The sequence below is a fragment of the Marmota marmota genome, unplaced genomic scaffold (assembly GCF_001458135.2).
Source record: "Marmota marmota marmota unplaced genomic scaffold, marMar, whole genome shotgun sequence".
Lineage (NCBI taxonomy): Eukaryota > Metazoa > Chordata > Mammalia > Rodentia > Sciuridae > Marmota > Marmota marmota.
Window position 1 is genome coordinate 1748447 of NW_026000101.1, and position 27373 is coordinate 1775819.

Here is a 27373-nt window from a genome sequence, read left to right on the forward strand (position 1 = left end):
TATATTCTAGTTGTAGAGCTAAATATCAAAAATGAAAGAAAGAAAAAGAAAGGAACAGAAAACAGAATTATAAAAGAACCAAAAGAAAATACAGATAAGTTTATTTTTTATGATGGGATTGAATCCAGGGCCTCATGTATGCCAGGCCTCATGTATGCCAGGCCAAGTGTTCTACGACTCAGCTACCTCCCTACCCCCTGGATAACTCATTATTCTATCTTACGGTAAGGAAAGGACTTCCTAAAGAAAATAATGAAGGAAGAAAAAATATTATAACTAAACAGATGTTGAAAGATTAGTCTTCATAAAAATTAAGAAAATCCACACATCCAGAAATGCTACTGACAAAATTAAAAGCTAATATATTTCCAATATACACAGTAGGCTATGAGTTACTATTTCTAACACATTCATGTACCACTATCAACATTTTGGTCAATGCCAGACTACACATGACAGTAATGGAGCTGAAAAATTCCTATTATCTACTTATTGTGTATCTATCACAATGCTGTAGCACAAGGCATCATCTATGGTGATGCTGGTGTAAGCAATGCCAGCCTACTGCAACTGGGTTATAGAACTGTACAGCATATTACTATACTGAACATGTAGGCAACTCTAACATAATAGTATCTATATAATTAAACAGAGTTAAACACAGTTACTACACAGAAACGATAAAGAATGTTCTATCTGTACAGCACATACAATTATGTAAAGTACATAATACTGGAAGATAACAAACACCACCTCGGGCAGGTCCCCCCAGGAGTTTCCAGATGAAGGCACTATTGTCACAGGAGAGGACAGCTCTTCATGTGTTACTACCCCTGAAGACCTTCCAGCAAGGCAAGATATGGAAGACAGTGATACTGATGATCCTGCCTCTGTGCAGGCCTAGTTTTTAGCCAAAATAATTAAATGTTTAATATATATATATACATATATATATATTAAAAAATAGAAGACAACTTATAGAATGAGAAAATATTTAATAAGAAAATATATTTGTACAGTGGTACAAAGTATTTGCCTTTTAAACTAAGTTTTATTACAAAAGAATCAAAGTTAAAAAAATATGGAATAAAAAAATGTTACACCAGGCTAAGGTTAATTTATTATTGAAGGAAGATTAAAAAAATAAATTTAGTGTTGCCTAAGCATAGTATTTATAGTGTACAAACAATGCAAGATAATTCCCAGGCCTTCATATCCACTCACCACTAACCACTCACTGACTCAAATGCGGCAACTTCTAATCCTGCAAGGTCCACTCATGGTAAGTGCCCCATACAGACTGTACCATTCTTTATCTTTCATATTCTATTTTTACTGTACTTTTTCTTTGTTTAACTATGCTTACATACCCAAATGTTTCCTATTGCGTCACAGTTGCCTACAGTATTCAATGTATAAGCATGCTAGCCAGGTCTGTAGCCCAGGAGCAGCAGCAGGCTCTACCACACAGCCTAGGTGTACAATATGCATTTCTCAGAATGTATCCCTAGCATTGTGACATATGACTGTGTATCAAGAACACATATGAATCTATTAAAAGATTTAAAAATGTATATTCAGAAGAGGAAATATATATTACAAATCTGAAGAGCAAAAATTGATTGCTTGCTATCATAAAATTTCTGGGAAGAGATGGTTAATAAAAGGGATCCTTTGCACAAAATCTTAAAGGAGGCTATATATACATATATATGAGTATGTAAGAATTACACATATATATATGCAGAAAAACCTAACTCATGATGCAATAAGGATTCAAATTTTTAAATACCCCAATGTATATAAAAACTCAAAAGTTAATGAAAAATGGTGAATAATTCTTCTAATCACATATCCTCTTTTTTTTTTTTTTTGTTACCAGAAACTGAACTTAAGGGCCATTTACCACTGGGCATAATTCCTTGTTCTTTTTTTTTTCTTTATTTTTTGTTTTGAAACAAGGTCTTGATAAATTGCTTGGGACCTCACTAAATTACTGAGACTGGCCTCAAACTTGTGATCCTCCTGCCTCAGTTTCCTTAGTAACAGGGATTACAGGTATGCTCCATGGTGACCGACAATACATGCACATCCTCTTTATAAGTTGCTAGAAACTTAAGATTGAGCAGTATGGCAGAGATAAAGTGAAAAGTCATTATTTTATTCACACCTTGTTTAACATTTTATAACTTTACAAACTCAGTTATAAACATAAATAAGGATTATTTTTCACTAGGGAAAAACTTTAAGTGGCATTAGCACAATTAAGCAAAATGGATCAATTTCTCTTTATTCTGTCTCACTCAGGTCATTTGTCAAATTATTTATTTTAAAAATATCTTTTAAAGCCAGGTGCAGTGGCACATGCGTGTAATCCCAGTGGCTGAGGAGGCTGAGACAGGAGGATCGAGAGGTCAAAGCCAGCCTCAACAACAGCAAGGTGCTAAGCAACTCAATGAGACCTTGCCTGTAAATAAAATTTTAAAAAGGGCTGGGGATGTGGCTCGGTAGTTGAGTGCCCCGAATTCAATCCCTGGAAACCCACCACCAAAAAAAAAAAAAATCATTTAAAGATGTGCAATATTTATGCAAGGATCTGCTAAAGACTCGAGATTCTGCCATCCGTTTTAAAAGAGCCTGATCAGCTTTCAGCAAGTTCTTTCAGAATCTTTGTTTGTTTGTTTGTTTAGTCTCAAGTGTGCTTTATACATCAACTGTGGAAGGTCCATTCATCAAGGCAATCACATACATTTGGGCATGCTGAATTGTTTTTTTCTAAATCTCTACTTACAATGGAGATTATAAGAATACAAATGCAAATAAATAAATTAAACTTTAGAACACAGAACCTAGCTTGTGCTCTAGGAAATCAAGGGAAATTATACATTAATTTTAAATATCTCTCAAAAAAGAAAAATGTCAATCAGGTTTTTATTTGTCTCATTGCTCTTTCCAATCCAAGTAGTATTTTTCTAAAGCTAATGATATGTTGGCAATAAATCTTTCCACAGAACAATGGATCAAAAAATGAGAATGATTCCTTAGAAAATTCCATTACTAGTTCCTTACAAAGTTCTTGAGGGTTCAACTCCAAGGCAAACCAATCCTCCTTGTTAGAATGAAGTCAAATCACAGTTCATGACTGCATATGTTATGTGCTATCCTTGGTCATATCTACTTTTTAAGCTATTATAAGAAGCCCCCAAAAGTCCATAAGAATGTAAAACACACAATAATACAAGGATTTTTAAAATTACTTCTTTTGCGAATACGCTGAATTTCTTTTTCGAATCATTATACAAGAAGTGGTTTAGAGTTCTGTGTCATGCATTTGGCTTTGCAAGGTAAGTTAGTGAAAGGGTGTGTGACACAAGTAACAGTCTTATTGAACTGCTTGAGTATACCACTTTTGTAAGTCACATTTGAGAATTATATCCTCAAATGTAAATTGAGAATGTAGAAAACTTGGCCAGGCTATGTCTTCAACTTATATTTAAAAAAAGGCAGGGGTGGGGGTGGGGCTGACAAACAAACCAGATTCACAAAAGTACTACATGGATAAAGAGTAGATTTCCTAGTACAAAGATGTTACCCAATCTAATAAAGACAATGCATTTAGTATATTAAGAATAGCCAATACACAGTATTATTCAATGATTAAAGTAAAAATATTTTAAAAGAAAGAAAAAGACAACCCATAGAATGAGAGAAAATAGTTGCAAATCATGTATCTGATAAGGGACTTACATCCAGAATACATAAAGAACTTTTATAACTCACCAGTAAATAGATGACCTAATTTAAAAATGGGCAAAAGATCTAAACAGACATTTCCCTAAAAAAGATCTATAAAGGGCCCAAGCAGTACACACAAAAAATGCTCAACAGAACAACACAAATCAAAACCATAACGATACACTATTTCACATACCCAACTCTATAGCTCTAATTGTTTTAAACATGGAAAATATTAAATGTTAGTGATAATGTGGAGAAATAGTAACCTTTGTGCATTACTGGTGAGACTAAAATGGTGGAGCTATTTTGAAAATGGTTTAGCAGTTCCTTAATAAGTTAAAACAGAGTTGCCACAGGACCCAATAATTCTACTCCTAGGTAGTTTCCCAAACAGGATAAAAACATATACCCACACAAAAATTTTTTGTATATAAATGTTCATAGTAGCAATATAATAACAATAGACTGAAACAACCCAAATGTCCATCAGCTGATAAAAAGAAATGGCATATTTGTACAATGAAATAAATATGGCATATTGTACAATGAAATACTATCTAGCAATAAAAAGAAAAGAAATGCCACAACAGGGATCAAACTGGAAAATATTATGTTAAAAGCAAGAAGGTAATCACAAAAAGTTATATAATATGGAATTCCACTTATATATGACATCTGCAGAATAAGTAAATTCATTAGATAAAAAGCTGGTTGCCAAGAACTGGAGGGAGGAACGAGTTATACTGGTAAGCAAGAGGTTTCTTTCTGAGGTGATAAAAATGTTCTGAAATTATATAATGGTGATGGCTACACCAGGAGCATTCTAGTTACACCCCCAGCCCTTTTTAAAATTTTTGATATAGGATCTTGCTAAAATGCCAAGGCTGGCTATAAATTGTGATCCTCTTGCTTCAGCCTCCTAAATTGCTGGGATTACAAGTATGTACCACTACTCTCGATTTGAACTGTACACTTTTTAAAAGTGAATGTTAAAGTATATGAATTATATCTCAATAAAGCTGTTATTTTAAAAAAGAAAGAAAAACGAATAAACTGAAAAGGCATAGTTTTTTAATAAGGCTATGAATATTTTCAGAATATAATTTATTAATAACATCATGACTATGCTAGAAAAGTAATAAATGTAAACTTCCTTTTGGGGATCTTAATGTTGACACTGAAATTGGAAAAGTGTGTTTGTAAAAGAAACGTAATTTGGGGAAGTTTCGGGCCAAAGGGACTGGTGCCTTAGGCTTCTAGGAAGCTTTTCCCAAAATATATGACTATTTTGAGGATTAAAAGAGATCAAAATGACCACAGATCTCTGCTTTCCATATTCTTTGCATGTCTATTCATTCTTGTTCATGTTTTAATTTCTGGCCTATTAGATTTAAATCATGAACTCAAACCCCTTTGTTATATAAATAAATAGCAATATTTACTGTTAAATAAATAATGAATGTTAGAACTAAAGAATATTAGGGCTGGGGTTGTGGCTCAGCAGTAGAGTGCTTGCCTTCCACACTCGAGGCCCTTGATCCGATCCTCAGAACCAAATAAAAATAAACAAATAAAATAGAGGTACTGTGTCCAACTACAACTAAAAAATAAATATTAAAAAAAAAAAGAACATTAGAACTACAGGTGTAGAGTTCTAATATCATTCTACTCTCCTCTCAATTCATTACAGTTAGGCTCATATATTGCAAAAATATATTATCTGATTCTTTTAAATTTTGAGAGAAAGATCTAATACTTCTTTTAGAAATGTCTGTTGCTGTAAAAAAAAAAAAATATTTCAAGCTATCACATCCACTAAAATGATTACCAATGTGAAGTTGGTTCAGATAAAGCTGGTTCTAATGGCTGGATGTATTTTCATCATATGCCTTATCAACATCATGTAGCCTGAAACAGCAACTAAATACCTTGATACTGAGAGGAGAGCATTTTAAAAAACTTTTAAAACCAACTTCAAAAAAATTCAGGTTAAGGTCAGATATCAATCTTAAATCTAGTCACACAGAATCAATAGCACATTCTCAAAACTGTCCTCTCAGCACTGAGGTATATTAACTGGATGAATGGCCTCAATTCAGATGAACTTCCTGCATATTATCACCTGGATGAAATGTATTTCATTATTTCTAGCTTTCTGAGAATGAAAAGGACTGAAGCAATAGTCTTGGAAGTGCTGACGGCGCAGAATTCTCTGATGCACATAGATGAGGGACTCACTATCGCCTCATGTGCCATACCTGGTATGCACTGCGCTGTGGCCTCAGTGGTTATAGTTGGAGCAACTGGAGGCTGCTGCTGACTGGAGCTCACTTCTGGCTCTGGGTTAACTGAGGGAGAGAGGGCTACCTCACAGGATGAGACCTGGCTGGGCAGATGAGACAGGAATTCTTCAGAAGCAACTTGATCATCCTGTCCAGGCAGCTGCAGGGCAGACAAAGGGATACTGATCTGTTTGTTAGGATGGGATGTACTCACAGGCATCTGCATGGCCACCTGCTGGTTGGTGCCATGGGTACCAGTGGGTCCTCTGTTTGGTGAAGCCAGAGATACCCTAGCAGTCTTTGGGACAACTGGTCTGGAGATCACAGAAGGAGATGCAGACATACCATGTGGGTCTAGCTCCGTGTTAATGGCAGATGTTACATGGGAAATCAACTTAGCAGACCCCACACAGGAGGGACCAGCATGAGTCTGAGACTTGGGTTTTGCCATCTGAGTCAAGGACAGGGCTGGTCCATCTACCCCTCCAGTCAGCTCTGCATTTGCCACAATGTAATAATCTTCTGGAATTTCTTGTTTGATTTTCTTGATGATGACGTCATTGCTGCATTCATCAACCATCTGTGTCTGGGAACTTGAATGGAGGGAAGACGGAACTATTCCTGGCCTTTTGCGAGCAATGCTTTGAGGTCTTTGGGTTTGGGGTTCAAAGTCACTATCCTCATCTGTAACAGAAGACTCACAAACCATGTCAAACAGGGTGTTTTCATCCTCATACTCTTCAACAGCTTCATCCAGTTCAGAGGGCTCACTGCAATAAGAGAAGTCACAAGAGTCTCTGGTCCGGTTACAGTCTAGCTTTGCTTTCACTGGTCTCCCAGGGTACCTTTCAACAGGGCTAGTTTGTGTCTCAGAAGGCACCCCAATTATACTGGGACTATCAGAGTTAAAACTTCTGTTGTCCTGGAAACAGACCCTTTCTTGGGACCCAGCTCTACAAGTAGCTGTTAGTGGCCAATGATAAGCATGGCCAGCACTACAGCCCCACATTGCGGTCAGGTTCCCATGGGAACCTTCAGAAAGCAAGTGTTTTAGGTTTGGAATGAGGCTGCAAATGGTCCCATGGCTATGGGCCCAGCTGACCAATTTGGACAGATTCTCAGATGAGGTATGAAGACAATCCTCCATGTTACAGGATCAGCAGTGTCTTTCCTAAAAGGAAATAATCAAAATAAGAAACCATTATTATCCAACATTCCCATATCTCAATTAATTTCTTCCAACTATGATCATCTGTCATAAAAAAAAGAAATGCACTTCAGAGTTGGGCACGGTGCCATATGCCTATAACTCCAGCAACTCAGGAGTCTGGGACAGGAGGATTGCAAGTCCAAGATCAGCCTTAGCTACTTAGTGAGACCCTGTCTCAAAATAAAAAATAAAAAGGGCTAGAAATGTAGCTCAGTGGTAAAGTTCCTAGGTTAAATCCCCAGTACAAAACCAACATAACAAACAAAGCACTTTGAAACTGTACCTAGTTAGTATCACTGCTTTGGGGCAGCAACTGGAAAGAAATATGGAAAAAAGTAAAAACAATGATTTATGGAGACAAATTTTGCCAGTTTCCTTTAGAGCTATAATAATGGCTACACAAAAGAAAAAAGCAAAAGAGGGAAACAAAGAAGAACTAATTAAGTAATTAAAAAAAGAGAGAAGCTTCTTTATGGTACATTTCCTTTCCAAAGTGACAGAGAGGTTTAGTTAGCCCCTTAATACTGAAATGTGTATTACGTGTATTAACCAAGAAGATACCCTTCCACTGCTACCCTCTAGAAACTTCATTACTAAAAGCAGAGCCAAAAAGGTAGTTTGAATCCATTCTAGGATGGATGTCAGAGAGAGGGCATCTATGCTCTGCTGGGTACCAGAAAACAAGGGAACTGACATTCAAGTGGAGAATAAGGAATTAAACTTAATCAGCAGGAGAAGACTCTCTGACAGGGCAGGCTGTAGACCATCAGCAAGGATAGCCAGATCAGGGTCAGCCACTGGTAGAAGCAGGATTCTACCAGTCTTGGCTATCTGAAATTTCTGAAATATTCCAATTCATTACACAGAGGTAAAAGGCATGTCTGAAGTGTTCCACCATCCAAGGGTCCCATGAGCCCAAGGATAAGCAATTACCAAATAGAAATAAGGCATTTCTTATTTGGCAGGACTTGGGATCACTTATATGGGTCCTCGGCTGGGTGAGAACAGTGAGGACAACATGATGGGCAGGAAAGTGAAAGGGGTATATGGAGTCTGCAAACACTCTGAAAGGTTAACAGGGCTCTGTCAAGAAGGAGATCCTGGAAAGCTGGGCAGGAAGGCACAAGGATCTTTATGAAATTATCAATCTATCTGTGGTGCTGGGGATTGAACTCAGGGCACTCAACCACTGAGCCACATCCCGGCCCTATTTTGATTTTTTTTTTAAGAGACAGGGTCTCACTGAATTGCCCAGCACCTTGCTTTTGCTGAGGCTGGCTTTGAACTTGCCATCCTCCTGCCTCAGTCTCGCAAGCTGCTGTGATTACAGGAGTGAACCACCATACTCAGCTAAAATATTTAACAGTTTGGAAAAAAACTGCTTTACAGGAACAAAAAAAGGTTCAGGTATAAAAGTATTATATCAGTTTTCCAAAACCTGACAAAGCTAGTTTGGAGCCATGTAACAGTGAATGCCTGGTTGGCTTCTACCTGAATTCAGTTCCCACAATCTGTACAACAGTCCTTAAAAGTGTTACTCCTTACAAGGTTCTGAACTTTTCAAAGGGTTTGTTTTAATACTATTAGATCTCAATTGCTGATGGATGACAAAGTTTCTACAACAGAAACTGATGACAACAGAACAAAACAAATCAAAACAAAACTTCTAAAAGAAAGCTCAAATGGTTTCATGGTTAATTCTGTTAATTCAGGAGGAAACAATAAAAAATAATGCAAGTATTTTCAAAAGAGAGGAAGAGGGAGCACTCAACCTGTTTGAGAGCAACATAATCCTTATACCAAAATTGTGACAAAGCCTTTACAATAAAGAAAACATTCATAAAGAATATTGATGTAGGGGCTGGAGATATAGCTCAGTTGGTAGAGTGTTTGCCTCGAATGCACGATGCCATGGGTTCAATCCTCAGCACCACAAAAAAAGCAAACTGAACCCAACAAGGTACATATAGGTAATACATTGTTTTTCTTTTATTTGTTCTTTTTAGTTTTACATGACAATAGAATGATTTGGACATGTCATACATAAATGGGGTATAGCTTCCTATTTTTTGTGTTTATACATGATATGGAGTTATACTGGTCATATATTAATATAAGAACATAGGAAAGTTATGTCCAGTTCATTCTACTGTCTTTCCCATTCCCATCCACCCTCCCTTTCTCTCACTCCCCCGTCTGATCCAGTGAATCTCCATCTCCCCCTCTCCCATTGTGAGTTAGCTCCACATATCAGAGAGAACATCTGGACTTTAGTTTTTTGGGATTGGCTTATTTCATTTAGCATGACAGTATCTAATTTCATCATTTACTGGCAAATACCATAATTTTATACTTCTTTATGGCTGAGATTCCATTGTGTACAGGATAGGTAATACATTGTGACCACATAAAACTTACCCCAAGAATACAAGGCTGAATGTTCAAAAATCAGTGTAATTCAATGTGTTAACCATCCATGGGAGGAAAACTACAAGGTCATTTCAAAAGATAAAAGAAAACTCAATATTCATTTATGACAGAAACAGACACACCTGTAACCTGTAATCCCAGCTGCTGGGGAGGCTGAAGCAGGAGGATCTTGAGTTCAAAGGCAGCCTCAGAAATAACAAGGTGCTAAGCAACTTAATGAGACTATGTCTCTAAATAAAACTCAAAATAGGGCTGGGGATGTGGCTCAGTGGTTGAATGACACTGAGTTCAACCCCCTTACTCCCCTCCCAAATTAAAGAAAGAAAAGAAAAACACAACAACAGCAACACTTAGCAAACTGTAACAATAGGGCAACATCCCAAATAGATAAATGGGCACCTATGAGAAATGCACAACTAATATTATACTTATATATAAGACTGAATTATTTCTAAGATTAGGAATAAGTAAAAAATGTTCTTCTGTAACACTTCTATTCGACATTGTATTAGTAGTCCTAGCCACTGAAATAACAACAGGAGAGAGGGGAGGGGAAAGGGATGGAGAGGAGAGGAAGAGAGGAGAGGGAGGAGAAGAAGAAAAATTAGAAGAAATAAAACTGTTCCTATTCGTGAAGATAAGGTAGTTTAGGTAGAAACCCAAGAGAATTCACAAAGCAACCGTTAGAACTTGTAGTTGGAGGAATGAGTGATATTGGCCAAATTATAACAACATTGTGTACTGTGTGCATGCACAGATATTTGAACAACAAACTCCATCAGTATGTACAATTATGATGCACCAATTTAAAAATGTGGGGAAAAAAGAACTTGTAGTTGAATTTTGCAAAGTTGCATGAAATAATATTTTTTTAAAGAGAGAGAGAATTTTTTAATATTTATTTTTTAGTTTTCAGTGGACACAACATCTTTATTTTATTTTTATGTGGTGCTGAGGATCGAACCCAGAGCCCCACGCTTGCCAGGCGAGTGTGTTACTGCTTGAGCCCCATCCCCAGCCCAGGAAATAATCAATATTGAAAAATCAATTCTCTATATGCAAATAGTAAAATACTGGAATATTAAAATCAAAAATTTACTTATAGTAGTACCACTTCCTAATGCCTAAATACCTAGAAATAATTCTACCAAAAGATGTCAGACTTCTTTTTTTAAATATCTTTATTCTGTTTATCTTTTTTTTTTTAATGTGGTGCTAAGGATCAAACTCAGTGCCTTACATGTGCGAGGCAAATGCTCTATCACTGAGCCACAACCCCAGCCCAAGATGTCAAAGACTTCTATACCAAAAATCACAATAATGAGTGAAATTAGACATGATCAAATAGATATACTCTATTAGTGAAGAGTCAACATTGTAAGGTTGGTATTATTCCCTTATTGATCTGTAGATTTCAATACAATTCCAATCATGAAGGTCTTGCAGGTCGTGCAAAATAATTTGGACTTTGTTACACAGTTAATAATGTATATGGTTTTAAGGAAGAAGGAAACTGGAATCATTCTGATTATAGATGGAAGAGAGATGGACTAGAGGAGAAAACTCTAGTTTGGAAATTTGATACAGCAATTCAGGTAAGGTATAATAGCAACCTGCCGTGAATAGCAGCAGATGCATGGAAAGAGCACAGATCTGAAAAGAAGATAATGGAAGACTGGATATGGGAGATGGGAAGAAGGAAGAAGTTGTGATGCAACTCACCATCTCTCTGGCAAATTGACCCAGGCTATGTCCTTACTTGAAATATGCATTCATGACATACAAACTAGATATGCCTTTGCCAGGAAAACAATTGATTTTTGAAATAATTTTTAGTGAGGTTTCTACTGTCATGGAAAAAAGTTGCCTGAGTTAATTTGATACTGATATTATATTTAAAATGCTTTAAAAAATATTAATGCTTCTAAAATATTCATTCATAAATACCTCAAAATTCTCAACTCTCCCTTAATTTATATAGCATATACTGAGTGAGTTTTTACTATATACTGTCAGAAAAGGATTAACATTAATTATAATGGCATTCCATTCATTCAAATTGATCTAATAGCAATATTATTCAATCACTTGTAAAGTGGTATCCCCATCAATGGGCATGATTTGACGTGATGATTCATGCTATACAGTTCACTCAAAGAAAAACAGTAAATAGAAAACCTGAAATTTCTGTCTCAAAGTGAATGACAAAATAAATAAATATATAGATTTTTTAGATGTAGATGGACACAATATTTTATTTATTTTTATGTGGTGCTGAGGATCGAACCCAGTGCCTCACACATGCTAGGCAAGCACTCTACCACTGAGCCACAACCCCAGTTCACAATAAAATATTTTAAATTGCCTTTAAATTTATATAGCTTTAAACCAGGCATGATAGCACACACCTATAATTCCAGCAACTGAGGAGACTGAGACAGGAGGATCAACGCCAAGCCTTAGCAACTTGGTAAGGCCCTGTCTCAATATAAAAATTAAGGCATGCCTAGGGATAGAGCTCAGTGGTTAAGGCACCCCTAAGTTCAAACTCCAACCCACCTCACCCAAAATTTAGCTTTGTTCTTTTGATGGCATTTCCCAAGATGTAACAGGATCTATAATAAAGAATCTGTATGGAGCTGGGATTGTAGCTCAGCGGTAGAGCAGTCCCCTAGCACATGCGAGGCTCTGGGTTCAACCCTCAGCACCACATAAACATAAATAAATTAAAAATAAAATAAAATAAAAGCATTGTATCCAACTAGAAAAAAGAATATATTTTAAAAAATGATGTATCCTATTTGCAAAGACACGATAAAGTTGCATCTTATAGATTATAGGCAATAAACAATAAACCCAACTTAACACACACACACACACACACACACACACACACACACAAAGAATCTGTTGTTGGGTGAATGCCTGTAATCTCAGATACGATGATCACCTGCCTTGTGGTGGTGCAATGCCTCAGCCTCATTTGTTCCTCAACTTTCCAACCTGCCAGTTTCTCATAGGGTCTTAGGAGTGTACCTGGTGACTAAAACTACAAATGAACTCACATACTAAAATGAGACACTCCTTCAAAATGCTGCCTGCAACCAAGCTCTAAAGTAGATGATCTCTGCAGAAGAGATACTACCAGCAATCACACCTGTATGTCCAAACCAGGCCTGCTGCCCTGATTTGGGGACAGTGTATTCTTTCTGGGAAAACTCATCCATTAATTTTTCTGGAAGTGGTGAAAGGAGATTTTTAATTTGGCTAGTGTTGGGCGCTCAGCATTGGATTCCTTCCTTTCTTTTTTTCCCTCTGTCTTTGGTACCAAGGATTGAACTCAGGGGCACTTTACCACTAAGCAACATTCTCGGTTCTGTTTATTTTTAGACTAAATTGCTATGGCTGGGCTGGAATTTGAGACCCCTTGCCTCAGCCTCCAGAGTCACTGGGATTACAGGCATACCAATTAGCTTTCAGAGTAATCTGAAAAATCTTCCTCCCTTCTTCCTGTTGAGTGTGTGGAGATATTCTTTTATTTTTTGTAAAAAGGTGGGGATAAGGGGAGTGTCCTCTTTAGTCCTCCTTTCTTGGTTTCCCAGAGATTTTCTTTTTCCTTAGTTGGCATTTCACTTGGTTTTAAGAAATGAGTAAAACTAGCTGGGGGTGTTTGGGCACACCTATAATCCCTCCACCTTGAGGCAGGATGATCACAAGTTCAAAGCCAGACTCTGGGTTGACTTGTAGCTCAGTGGTAGAGCACTTGCATAGCTCTGGTTAGGCCCTGGGTTCCATCCTCAGTACCACATAAAAAAAAAGTTTCAATTCTTAAAACAAACAAACAAACAAATAAAAGTCAGCCTCAGCAAATCAATGTAGCCCTATGCAATTCAGTGAGACCCTGTCTCTAAATAAAATATTTTAAAAAGCTGGGGATGTGGCTCAGTGGTTAAGCGCCCCCAGGTTCAATTGCAGGTACCTAAAAGAAAAAAGAATAAAACCTTTGGTTCAGTTCACTGAGAGCCAATGCACAACTAGAAAGCCATTTGCAACAGTAGTTCTCAAATCAAGCTGTGCCCTGAAATCACCTATGGTTCTGATTAGAAAGTAGAGGATCTGCTTCTAGCTCAACCTTGGAGGTTGACCAAGAGGCTGGGTGTGGGAATCTGTGTTTATATCTAGTGTTTGCAGCCAGTTTCAATCTGCACTTGAGAATCATGAATCTACATGACTTTTAATGTTGTATATAGTATAATTAACCAAACCTTTACTTTTGGACACTTTGCTTGGCTTGATTCCAATTATTCATTAATATAATGGCTATAATGAACATGTTTTTATATTAACCTTTTTATCTACCTCTATATCATCCTGATAAACACCTAGACATAGAATCAAAAGTAGAACTTTAATTTTTTTAGTCAAACTGTCTGTAAGTAGGCTCTATCAGACTGCTCCTACTTACAGTATACTAGAGTGTCTATTTCCTTATCTTCTGCCTACATAGGATAGTATTACTTTTTAAAAAATATTTTGCTAATTTTAGAGGAGAAATGATATCTTAGTGCTTATTAATGGCATTTTATAACTACAAAATTACATTCAATACACATTTCTTAATAATCTACCAGGTCATTATGAACAATCTGTGCAAAACCCAATGTGGTTCTTACTCTCATTTTTATAGAAAAGTAATATTAATCCAATAATCAAACAAGTAAACCTAATAAATGGTACTTAATATCAAAACTGTGATAAGTGGTAGTATTAGATCTTCTAAAACAGTAATCTATTTAGAAATGTTGGTGAGGACTCCCCTAAGAATTGAAGTTAACAATAAAGATAATGAGAAGAGCATGCACTGACAGCACTCACAATGTTCTGGCTCTAATCTAAGCACATTAGGTACAATAATACACCTACTTTTATGGGGAAGTGTAGTTACCTCCATTTTATAGGTAAGAAAACATGGTTTTCCACTGTCATGTAACTAGCAAATAAAGGAGTCAGGATTCAAACCAAAGTGATCTGCCCCAGTGTCAGTCTACTAACTTCCATATGCACCATCTTCAGGTGATGCTCCTGAACCCTGTGCCACACCAGGCCCAGTGCTGCACTGCTTCAAAGGAATGGTACACGAGCCCCAAGCCAACCTGGAGCTCCTAAGAATTGTCAAAGAATATTAGGATAGATATCTCTCTCACTTCCAAAGCTGCAGCCAAGGCACAATCCTAGCATACCTAACTTAAGTGCTGGGGTGTGGGGGGAGCAGGAGTATTTTCCTTGTTTTGAAATTGGTAAAACCAAATCCACCTACATTAATAATTTCCTGCTAACTATCCTTATGTTATGACACATCTGAACATTATATTCTTTCCTGAGTATGTGGGAGAAAAATCCACAGATTTCTGATATTTTTAAAACTCTCAAGTGAAGAGTGACTGACTCTTATATAAACCTACCTGACACAAGTGTGGTTTCCACAGACTGGGCAGTTTATTTTCTATCTATGTTAAACACATTTAGTCTGGGAACACTGAGGATGGATAACTTTCAATATGATATAAGCTGACTCACCATTAAAAACAAGAGCACTGTAAAGGCTTAAAACTGAAGATTCTTTTTTAAGTTGTCAATTATTATTATTTATTTGAATTGCTGAGAATTGAACCCAGTGCTCACACGTGTTAGGCAAGCGCTCCAACACTGAGCTACAGCCCCAGCCCCCCAAAACTGAAGATTCTTAATCCTCTATTAGGCTACCAAAACTCCTGAGAGTATAAAGCATGACTTAAAGAAACACATTCTGAGCTGGGTGTAGTAGTACACACTAGTAATCCCAATGACTTAGGAGGCTGAGGCAGGAGGATCAAAAGTTCAAAGCCAGCCTCAGCAACTTAGCAAGACCCTATCTCAAAATAAAAAATAAACAGGGCTGGGGATGTAACTCAGTGGTAAAGTATCCTTGGATTAAATTCCCAGGAGGGAGGCGGGGAGAAGAAGAAGAAGAGAAGAGGGACATTCCAGAGATTTCTGAAAGAGACATTTTATTCATTTGGGGCCCTGAATGAGTAAGTTAACCAAGTTCTATAACAGTTACTAAGCAAATACTTAGTACTTCCACAAATGAAGTACAGGAGTCCTTGCTACCCAGACACTTGTTAATGATAAACCCAATAATCACAGGATTGTGAAGAGAAGAAAAAGCCATCATACACAAAAATATTCACCAATGAGTTGACCAGTCTCCATTCAAATGCACCCTCTAAATACTAGTGTCTACTTTCTGGGAACCAGTTTATGCCACTCTCTGATTTCTGAGTTTTGAAAACATCAGACTACATAAAAGTAGGATGGATGTAAACTAAACCTACAAAGTTTGCCAAAGGTGCAGAATTTGAACAAGTTGTTGAAAAATGCTAGAATATTGTGTAATCATATGCAAATTCATTTAAACAAATGAATGTCTAGCAGGATTAGGAAAGATAGCAATTAGACCAAGTAGCAATTATGGAGCATTCCCAAGGATGATACAAATAGGTACTTCAAAATAGAATTCTCAGGGCTGGGGTTGTGGCTCAATGGTAGAGTGCTCTCCTAGCACATGTGGGGCTCTGGGTTGGATCCTCAGCACCACATAAAAATAAAATAAAGGTATTGTGTCCAACTACAACTAAAACAAAATATTTTTTAAAAATAGAATTCTCTAAGAACTAAGAGAGGCCCTTAGGAAAACCAAAGAAACTAATGAATATTTGCAAAATTTTCTCTCTTTTCTTATCTGGCTGAATGAAATGTACCTAGTGAAGGACAGTGCATGATACATAATTCTTACATAATTTTGTCAGAAAAATCATATCCCTAAAATGAGCATTCAAAACACTCTAGTTCATCCTAAGGCTTATTAAATTTTGATTCTAAATATAAGACTTTTGAAAACTTCATAATTTTGAGTTTATTTTTAAATTAAAATCTATGCAGAATCAGCATTAAAAAGGAATAAAATTATGATATACTCTACAACATAAATTAAACTTAAACACATTATGCTAAGTAAAATGAGCCAGATACAAAAGGACGAATACAGTTATGATTCTACTTATATGATATCCCAATAATAGTCACATTCAAAGAGACAGAAAGTAGAATAGTGGATACATGGGGGAAACAGGAATAGAGTTATTTTTTAATGGACACACTAAATTTTTAGTTTGGGGATAATGAAAAAGTTCTGGAGATGAATAGCGGTGAGGGTTATTTAACAGTGTGAATGTACTGGTGCTAATAAACTGCACACACAAAGAGTATTTAAATGGTAACTTTTACATTGTGTACATTTTACCATAATTTAATAAATTTACAGTAAAACAGTCATAAGATGAATTTCCTTACCTTAAAACAAACAAACAAACAAACAAAAAAACCAGTCCTGTGCAGTAAATGGTTATTCAGCAGGCCAGGGTTGCTCAAACCAGGCATATTCAAAGAAGCAACACAGGCCCTTGATAGGTTCCTGGGAGAAAACCTCCAAATTCATTGAATATACTGCCTGATCACTGTTTTTGTAAGCTGAAGCCTGCAGCCACAACATATCAGTTTGACCACTGACTGACTAACACTGGTCACACAGGTACTGCTGGTGACATGACTGACAAAACCCCAGACACCCCAGCTCAGGAGAGTTCCTCTGGCTGGCCTTCACATTTTATCATGCATTATTGCTAAGAGAATTAAGTGTATTCTTGTGTAAATCTCCTGGGTAAGCATACCTAGAACCTTACATCTGGCTTCTCCTAGACTTCACCCATCTCCCTTTTCTTCCATTACTGATTTCAATCAGTATATTTCACTGTAATAAGCAGTGGACATGATTTTAACAGCTTTCTGAGTTCCATGAGTCCTTCTTCATTGGGCACGGGTTAGACTTGGGGAAACCCCACACCAATCCCCAATCAAGTCTCCTCACTATCTACTATAAACTTTTTGAACTTATTGGATTCATTTTAAAAGCTCTTTCAGTGTCAGCTATCCACAGCTAAAAAAGACCTCCCTTATGTAGCTTTATCTATGATTCTTAAGAAATGGGTTGCCGAAAGTTTAAACTTGCTATTAGAATAGTACTTTAGGATGGGCATCTCTGCTGATAAACTCATACTGGTCACTAGTTACAATGCACTAGGATGCCTGAACTGCTTACTTTTGGAATATTCACATTAGTGTGAATTTGGGTTTTAGCTACAGTAATAGTACTATCTAGCAAAAGTCCTGTTAATTTAGCTTTTTGTCACTATGACAAAACACCTGAGAAAATCAACTTAGAGCAGGGAAGATTTATTTTGGCTCATGGTTTTAGTCTATGGTTATTTGGCTCCATTGTTTCTGAGCCTGTAGTGAGAGAGACATGACAGAAGGGTGTAGTAGGGTAAAACTAGTCACCTCATGACAGTCAGAAAGCAAAGAGTAAGAGACAGGAAGGAAAAGGGGACACTATATAACTGTCAAGGACATACTCCAGTGAACTACTTCCTCCAATTAGGTTTTCTACAGTTTCTGCCCCCTCCCAACAAGGCCATCAAATCATGATTCCATCAATGGATTAATCCAATGATGAGTTTAGAGTCCTAAAATCCAATTACTTCCCCAAAATCCCACTTCTAAACATAGCTGCATTGAGGACCAAGCCTTCAATGCATGAGTCTTTGGGGGATGTTCCAGATCCAAATCACAATAAACTCTAAGTGGTCAGAGGTAAACATCCCAATTTATCAACATGGCTTTGAAGTCTTTGAATCTGAACTCTTCCAGGCTAACCTCCTAATCCTAATTCCTCCCCACTGAAACACTGAGTTCTAGCCACCTGAAACTCATTCTAGTTTACCAATTTATCATATCTCCAATTCCAGATCTTTGCCACTGCTGCCATTTTTTGCCAGACTAAACATCTTTCTACTCAATCTTTACAACTTGACTTGCAGAATGGTCTCTTACTCTTGGCACTACTGGCACTATGGGCAACATAATGTTTTGTTGTTGGGGGGGGGATGTTTCATAGCATCCTTATTAGATGCCAGTAGTACCGCCCCCTCAGGTCATGACAACCAAAAATGTCTCCAGACAAATGTTTTCCTATATCACTTCCCCACTTGAGAACCAGTAATTCAGAATAATTTCTGCAACTCCTTCCCTATCCCTATCCAAGGATAGGTGACTCCCCATTTGCACCCAGTAGCCCTATGTCACCCCACTTAGTGTTTGCTCCTTGGGCATGAGGCCTATAGTTTCACTCATCACTACACTCTCAGTTCCTAGCAGTTTCCAGCATAGAAGGTAGCCTCAATAAAAATCTGACTTAAGATGCATAGTGTAAGAAGTCCAAGAAGAAAACAATAATAAGGAAAGACAAAAAGATAAAATGTTCAGAGTATATAGAGATTAGCAAATATTTCATTTGTTTAAGAACAGAATAGGTCCAGGAAAGTAGCAGGATATGAGTTAAGAAAAATAGGTTGGTTGAAGTGGATCAGGACCCAGGCATTAGACCAGAGGCCCTGTGCACTAAAAGAAAAAGTAGGCCCAACTCTCCATCATGTCAGCTTAGGAACTGAATTCTTCAACAATACTCCTAAAGCACAAAAAGTAAAATCAAAAATCAATAAATGGGATGGTATCAAACTAAAAAAGCTTCTTCTCAGCAAAGAAAACAATCAAGAATGTGAACAGAGAGCCTACAGAATGGGAGAAAATCTTTACCACATGCACCTCAGATAGAGCATTAATCTCCAGGATATATAAACAACACAAAAAACTTAATACTAAAAAACCAAATAACCCAATAAATAAATTAGCAAAGGAACTGAACAGACACTTCACAGAAGAAATATGAATGGTCAACAAATATATGAAAAAATGTTCAACATCTCTAGTAATTAGAGAAATGAAAATTAAAACTGCACTGAGATTCTCACTCTAATCAGAATAGGAATTATCAAGAATACAAGTAACAATAAATGTTGGTGAGGATGTGGGGGAAAGGGTAGACTCATCACTGCTGGTGGGACTGCAAATTGGTGCAACCAATCTGGAAAGCAGTATGGAGATTCCTCAGAAAACTGGGAATGGAATAACCATTTGACCCAGCTATCTCACTCCTGGGTATATACCCAAAGGACTTAAAATCAGCATACTATAGTGACACAGCCACATCAATGTTTAAAGCAGCTCAATTTACAATAGTTAAGCTATGGAACCAACTAGGTGCCTTTCAACACATGAATGAATAAAGAAAATACGGTAGATCTACACAATGAAATATTACTCAGCCAAAAGGAAGAATGAAATTATGGTGTCTGCTGGTAAATGGATGAACCTAGAGACTGTCATGCTAAGTAAAATAAGTCAATCCCCAAACACCAAAGGCTGAATGTTCTGATGTGCGGATGCTAACTCAAAAGTGAGGGCGCGTGCTGGAAAGAACAGAAGTTCAGTTCATTGGATTAGACAAAGGGGAGTGAAGGGAAGAAAGAGCAGCTGGGAATAGGAAAGACAGTAGAATGAATCCAACGTAACTTTCCTATGTTCATATATGAACACATGACCAGCATAACTCCACATCATGTTCAATCACAAGAATGGGATCCTAATTAAAATAAGTTATACTCCAGATATGTATCATGTCAAAATACATTCTATCATCATCTACATCTAAAAAGAACAAATGAGGGAGGGAGGGAGGGAGGAAGGGAGGAAGAAAGGGCATACAGCCTGAATTTTACCAGGAAACAGAAATGACTAAATGGAAACAGATGATGTTTGTTATAGTCCTTTCAACAACGCCACTAACAAGTTTATATATTTATCAAGCAATAGAAAATGTATATATTTAGTTACCATCTTCAATGAAAATCTTTTCTTGATATCTCTAATAACACAATATAAATCTGCCATTCAGGTATTTGATATTATGCTTACATTTGTCTGCCAGGGCTGTCAGAACAAAATGCCACAGATTGGTATTGAACAACAGAAAGTTATTTTCTCACAGTTCTGGACACTGGAGGTCAGCAAGTTGTCAGCAGGGTGGGGTTCTTCTAAGGTCTTTCTCCTTAGTTCTTAGATGAACTCATGTCTTCTAAAGTCTCACCATCTGTGTGTGCATTTCTTTGTCCAAATTTCCTCTCTATATAAGCACACCAGTCATACTGAATTAGGGCCTAGCCTAAAGACCTTGTTTTACCTTAATTACCTCTTTAAAAACCCAAGACCAACAAAGAAACAAGCAAAAAACAAGTGTTATCCAGAAGGAAACCCACCCATCTAATTCATCTCCACGACATGTCACAAGTAGGAAAAACTCACTCCTGGAAAGTAACAGCACAAATTTCAAGTGTTAAAGTGATGTTTCAAAAGAATGAAAGCATTTTCATTTGTGTATCTCTCTGTTAAGTAAAAATGACAAAGAAAAAAATGAACCTATCATTTCATATGAAATAAAATATAAAATATACACATTTTAATAGAACAACATATAAGAAATCACATTGACTTGGCAGGAGTTTCTTTCCAATCTTTTCATTCTTTTCTCCATCCTCTCTTAATATTGTTTGAATTCTGATAGCAGAGCAAATATGAGTAAGGGAAAAGCCATCATGCAATCAAAAGGTGAGTGCAGGGGCTAGAAGCGTGGCTCAGGGGCAGAGCACTTGCCTTGTACATGTGAGGCACTGGGTTCGATCCTCAGCACCACATAAAAATAAATAAACAAAATAAAAATATTGTGCCTAACTAATTAAAAAATAAATAAATAAATAAAAAAGATGAGTGCAGGTAACAGTGGGGAACTTAGTGTAAAAGACAATGTCCCCTAAGGTTATTCTCCAAGAAAACCATCAGTAACAAGTTTCTGTGAATATGCATGCTTATCATTTTGTGCTAAACAGATTTAAGATCCCAAATGGAGGTCAAGAGATCAAAAAACTAAGGTTGAAGCTGAAGGATCATGATGATTCTGGGAGATATTACTGGATGCTGTTGTTTACGGGGGTTTTCGGGGCATCGAGCATACTAGGTAAGCACTCTACGGCTGAGCCACATTCCTGACTCTGGAAGATACTATTTGAATTAACAAAAGTCCTGAGGTGTTAAGCATCTCTTTAAGAGTCTGAGTACCTGAGGTTAATGAACCTAACCTTAAACAGAATTTTTTATTGCTAGGGCATGCAATTATTTCAGAAATATTAAATTTAAAAATAAGATTACAAATGAGACTGCAACTGCGGAAAGCTTCTTTTCCATAAATGTGATGAGTTTTTTTAATCAAATGGGGTATAATTTCTCATTTTTCTGATTGTACAGGTTGCAGAATAAATGTGATGGCTTTTAAAAAAAATTTTTAGTTGTTGATAGACCTTTATTTTATTCATTTATTTATATGTGATGCTGAGAATCGAACCCAGTGCCTCTCATGGGTGAGGCAAGTGATCTACCACTGAGCCACGACCCCACCCCAAATTTGATGATTTGATGCTTTTAATAGTACAAAAGTATCTTGTAAAGGACTCCTAGAAAAATGAAGACAGCACATCTTCTGATGTTTCCCTGGTTAGCTGCTTTCTGTGTATCCCCCCTCTGTATATTGAAAGGCACTGTGTGAAATACATGTCACAGAGCCTGGAATTACACTTAAGGAAAGTAATTATTGCCACAGACCTTTGCAGACTGGAGGAGTAGATAATGAAACTCTTTTAGTGTACTGAACTGGACTGAGCAGCTCCTGCCTACGGGCTGTCTACTAAATGGCTGTGTGACTTTGAGCAGTCCCCTTTGCCAATCTTGATTCATTTATTAATTTCTTCAACATCAATAAGTGAATGCCTATTTTCTTCCAAACACTGTGCTCAGTTCCAGAGATACAGCATTAAATAGACATGTAGCCACTACTCCCACCATTTAAAGTCTTACTAGAAATACCTATAGTTGAACAGCAATTATAAAACAGTGCAGTTTTAGTTATGGTGAAGAAGTAATTACAATTCCAGGTTCTTCACCAATAAAATAGAGAAGCTGAACAGTGGTCTCTCAGGCCCTCGCAGGCTCCACGTTCATTTTAAGTCTAACAGTATAGAAAAATTTTTAAATTTTCTCATGTCACTAAATACTTTCCCTCTAGTTTAGGAAGAAGGCTACATTAAAAAAAAAAAAAAAGCCTTAAGAAATAAATCTAATACACTGTGGAACTATGGGAAGGAGGATCTTAGTGCACAAACACCAGGCACATAGAAAAGAGGACATGTTTACTAGGATAAGAAAGACTGAATAGGCTTAACAGCCACATCCTTTACTAGTAAATGGGAAAAATCACAACATAAATAAGGAAAATATAAATATGATAAGAAAACTTACTTTTAATGATTTCACATTTCAACTAAAATGTCTTATAAATACTATGATAACCAAGACTAGGCGGGCACTCTACCGCTGAGCCACAACCCCAGCCCCTTACAGAATTCTTTATACAAACAAAAATACCATATAATCAAGGCTTTCACAAGATCTATCTCATTAAGCATCCATTTACATTTATGGTTAATTTCTGCTTAGATTAAGTATGTCAAGTACCTATAAAATGTTAAAAGATGGGCTGGGGTTGTGCTCAGTGGTGGAGTGCCCACTTAGCATATGCGAGGCACTAAGAGCCTCAGCATCACATAGAAATAAATAAATAGAATGAAGGTATTGTGCCCAACTACAACTAAAAAATAAATATTAAAAAAATGTTAAAATTAGTAATAATATTCAAATCTTTAGGTTTTTTTCCAAGGGCTATACCTGTAGAGAGAGAGAGAAAGTATGCATGTGTATTGTTTTGTTTTAAATAAACTGGGCTGAACAATTTGGATTGTTGCTGGCCGGAAGCCTCTGTGTAAGCACTGTTCAAGTTGCCCTGAGCCTCAACCTGCGCATAGGTGGAAATGGGTCATGAAGAATGCTTGATTTATGAGACATCAGGCTAGCAAATTGTCTGAAGGGTCAGAATTTCTTCTAAATTACCAAAACAACATGATGAAGTGAGAAGTGCATATAGCAAATCACATGGCTTACCACTTTCCCTTCATTTTGAGTAAAATTAAACTATTTTGCAGATGTAACACACAATAGTAGAAATGCTCCTTAATACCTAGTGGGTATTTAATACACATTACATAATTTGATAATGAAAAGATTATCATCAAAAAAGACTGAGAGGGCTGGGGTCATAGCTCAGTGGTAGAGTGCTTGCCTAGCATGTATGAAGCACAGGGTTTGATTCTCAGCACCACATGTAAATATCTTTATATATCCACTCAGCACCACATGTAAATATCTTTATATATCCACTGACACCTAAAAAATATATTTAAAAAAAAAAAAGACTGAGAGATGAGTATATGTGTCCATGGAAAGCATAAAAATTTCAATAGTAGTCTTATTCCTAATAGCCAAAATCTGGAAACAATCCTAAATCAGAAGAATAGATTAAAAATTTGTTGTATATTCATAAAATAGATAGGAATAAAAGAAAAGACAAACAGCCAGGAATAGTGGCACACACCTGTAATTCCAGCTACTCAGGAGGCTCAGACAAGGGGATTGCAAGTTTGAGGGCAGCCTTATCAACTTAGCAAGATCCTCACTCAAAAAATAAAAAGGGCTAGGGAGGGGGAACAATGTACTGATACACAAAACTACAAACAGTGAACCTCAAAAATTACATTCAGTGAAAGAAGACAGATATACTTAAACATACAAAGCAGAGTCCATGTACATGAATTTTAAGAATAGAACTATCTATGGTGATAGGAGTCAGAAAAATGGTCATCTATACAAAGTAATGACTAGGAGTGGGCAAAAGGAAACTCTTTGGAGTGAAAGAAATGTTCTAATTTGATCTGAGTGGTATTTATATGGGATTTATATGGGGTATACATATGTAAGAATTTATTAATCTAGGTACTTTTAAGATTTGTATTTTTTATTGTATATACACTATACTTCAATTAAAAAAAAAAAAAAGACTCAAGGTAGAGGGCAGTCTGACCCTAGAAACAATCTTCATCATGAAACCATATAAGGTTTGGAAAGTGAATCCAAATTGCATTTAAAAACCTATGCAATTTGTAAAAAAGCAAATAGTTCCTTATAGGAGGACCAGGAACTTGAAATAAAAGTGCCTACCCACGTTCACTGCTTGGCACACTTGTCTCACTAACCCAAACACTTGGCTCCTTGAAGGTCATGCAATGGCTTGAAGCCCTCCCTTCTAACAGGTACCACTACTTCTTTGGTGTTATTAGTCAGTCTTTTCTGAGTACACAGCCCAGCTATTTCCAAAATCCCCCTCATTTTTGTATTGGTTTTCCCCAGAGTAGTTCTTGTAATAAATAGTGATTCATCTCATACTGAGAAAGGGGGGCTTTAAATTAATTTGCCAAAGAACTATTCACTAGAAGCCAATTCATAAACAGATCAATTCACTATGACAAATTTATACATTTTCACTTTTTCAAGACATCAGTGAAATTTTAATAGGCTCACTTTCACATTCATTCATAGTTGCATTTAAAAACCTATGCAATTTGTAAAAAAGCAAATAGTTATAGAATGATCTTACAAATATATCCTTGAATATATTCCATAAATGTGAATATATTCTTTATAATGATTATATTCATGAATATATCCTCCTTATGAATATATTCATGAATATATTCTTCTTTGCCCTGTTGGGAAAACTTTTTAATACAGTTTAAAATTAATGAATATGAATATATTCATGAACATTTTTATAACTTTATATTCATATTCATGAGCTATGTTCTTGACCATATTGGGACATTTCTGAACCTAGTTTAAAATTTAATGAATTTCAATATATTCGCTAGGAATATATTCATATTTTCATCAGCATAAATTCATATTTATGGCCTGGATTCTTGACCATACTGGAAAATTTTGAACTCAGTTTTAAATCTGATGAATATCAATAGTCTCATTAAGAATCTATTTACAAGAACACATTCATAATCCTTACATATATATATTCAAGAAAAGTACACTTGCAAAGCAACTAATTCATTCAATATTTTTAATCTTTGATAAAAGTTTTTTAGGAAAAAGCAGTGCTAAGTAGATCGTATTTGGTAACACTTATTTTTGGTAAGCCAGCATACTCTCTTGAAGAAGAGTTTTTATCTTTAAGCACCATACATATCAGCCAGGATTTACCCAATGAAACTAACTCATTTAGTCACATACTAGTAGTAGTTATTTCTCAGAAATCATAGGTTCCTTAACATCTTTGTTTTTCTTGTTTTTTAACATACTAATTTGGGATGCATCTAGGACTAACACCTTCCCCACCCTATCCCCATGAACTTAGGAAATTCTTAGTTCCATCACATTCTTATCAGGCTCTACCTTCAGCTAACATTTCTGCTGTACCTTTTTAGCGTTATTTTCCATTAGCTATATTTTTTTCATTTAAGTCTGTTCATTACAGAAAAAGTTTGTTGCCCTACTACAGACTTAATCTTTAAGTTCTCCAACTCTGTTCTTTAAGATTGCTTTCCTGGTTCTTGACCCTTTGTATACCCACAGAAATACTAGAATTAATTCACTGATTTACTGGACACAAATACATGCACACACAATTCTCCTATAATGGATTGGGATAACAGGACCTATAGATATAAGGAGAATTTCTATCTTTAAAGTAGTGGTAGAGCATATCCCAAGATCTACCATTTCCTGGTCCTCACTCTGGCTTGGGGTCCAAAATATTCATGGGAGAGAAGGCCTAGTATCAGTTTTCTCTTATACTCACTTCCAGTAGAGCTACAGACTTCATTTACATAAAAATGCTCTTGGAAACAAGCAGTCCATTTACAGATAGTGGAAATTAGGAAGGAAAAGAACCAATTCCATTATGTTCTAATGTTCACAAATCCCTCCTTATACATAACAAGTATGACACAATCTACTAAAGCCACAAATGAAGTGAGAATTAACTCTGATAATTTTGAAAATTTCTCAACAGTAAAAAAAATTGTCATTAACAAATATGTGTTCCAAAAATCATCAGAGAAATCCAAACTAAAAGCCCAGTAAGATATCACCTCATACCTATTGGAATGCCTATTTACCAAAAAGATGAAAGGTAACAACTACTGGCAAGGAATTGGAGAAAAGGACACCCTTGCACACTGTTGGTGGCAGTATAAATTAGTAGTCATTATGAAAACAGTAAGGAGGTGCCTCAAAAAATTAAAAGTCTAGGGCTGGGGTTATGGCTCAGAGGTAGAGCGTTTGCCTACCATGCATGAGGCACTGGGTTCGATCCTTAGCACCACATAAAAATAAAATAAATATATTGTGCCCACCTATAACTAAAAAATAAATATTAAAAAAATTAAAAATCTAACTACCAGCAATTCTACATCTGGGTACATAAAAACAAACAGACAAAAAGAGTACGTTTAAGAGAATTAAGCACCATCACATTTACTACAGCATTATTCATAACAGTCAAGAAATGGAAACAACTTAAGTATCCATCAATTGATGAATGGATAAAGAAAATGGAATGTCACTCAGCTCTAAAATAGGATATACTAGTCAGGCATGGTGGTACATGCCAGTAATCCCAGCAACTCAGGGGACTGAGACAAAAGGATCTCAA

General features: G+C 36.4%; 1 protein-coding gene across 3 annotated transcripts in view; it reads right to left on the reverse strand.

Annotated features, from left to right (window-relative positions):
• The window catches only part of Kiaa1958 (KIAA1958 ortholog), a 150171-nt gene that overhangs the window by 67257 nt on the left and 55541 nt on the right, over nt 1–27373 (reverse strand). For all 3 annotated transcript variants that reach the window (XM_048783202.1, XM_015492197.2, XM_048783201.1), the window contains exon 2: nt 5997–7191. In XM_048783202.1, the coding sequence (XP_048639159.1) occupies nt 5997–7167 (1171 nt within the window). In that variant the 5' untranslated portion in view covers nt 7168–7191. The remainder of the gene's footprint in view (nt 1–5996; nt 7192–27373) is intronic.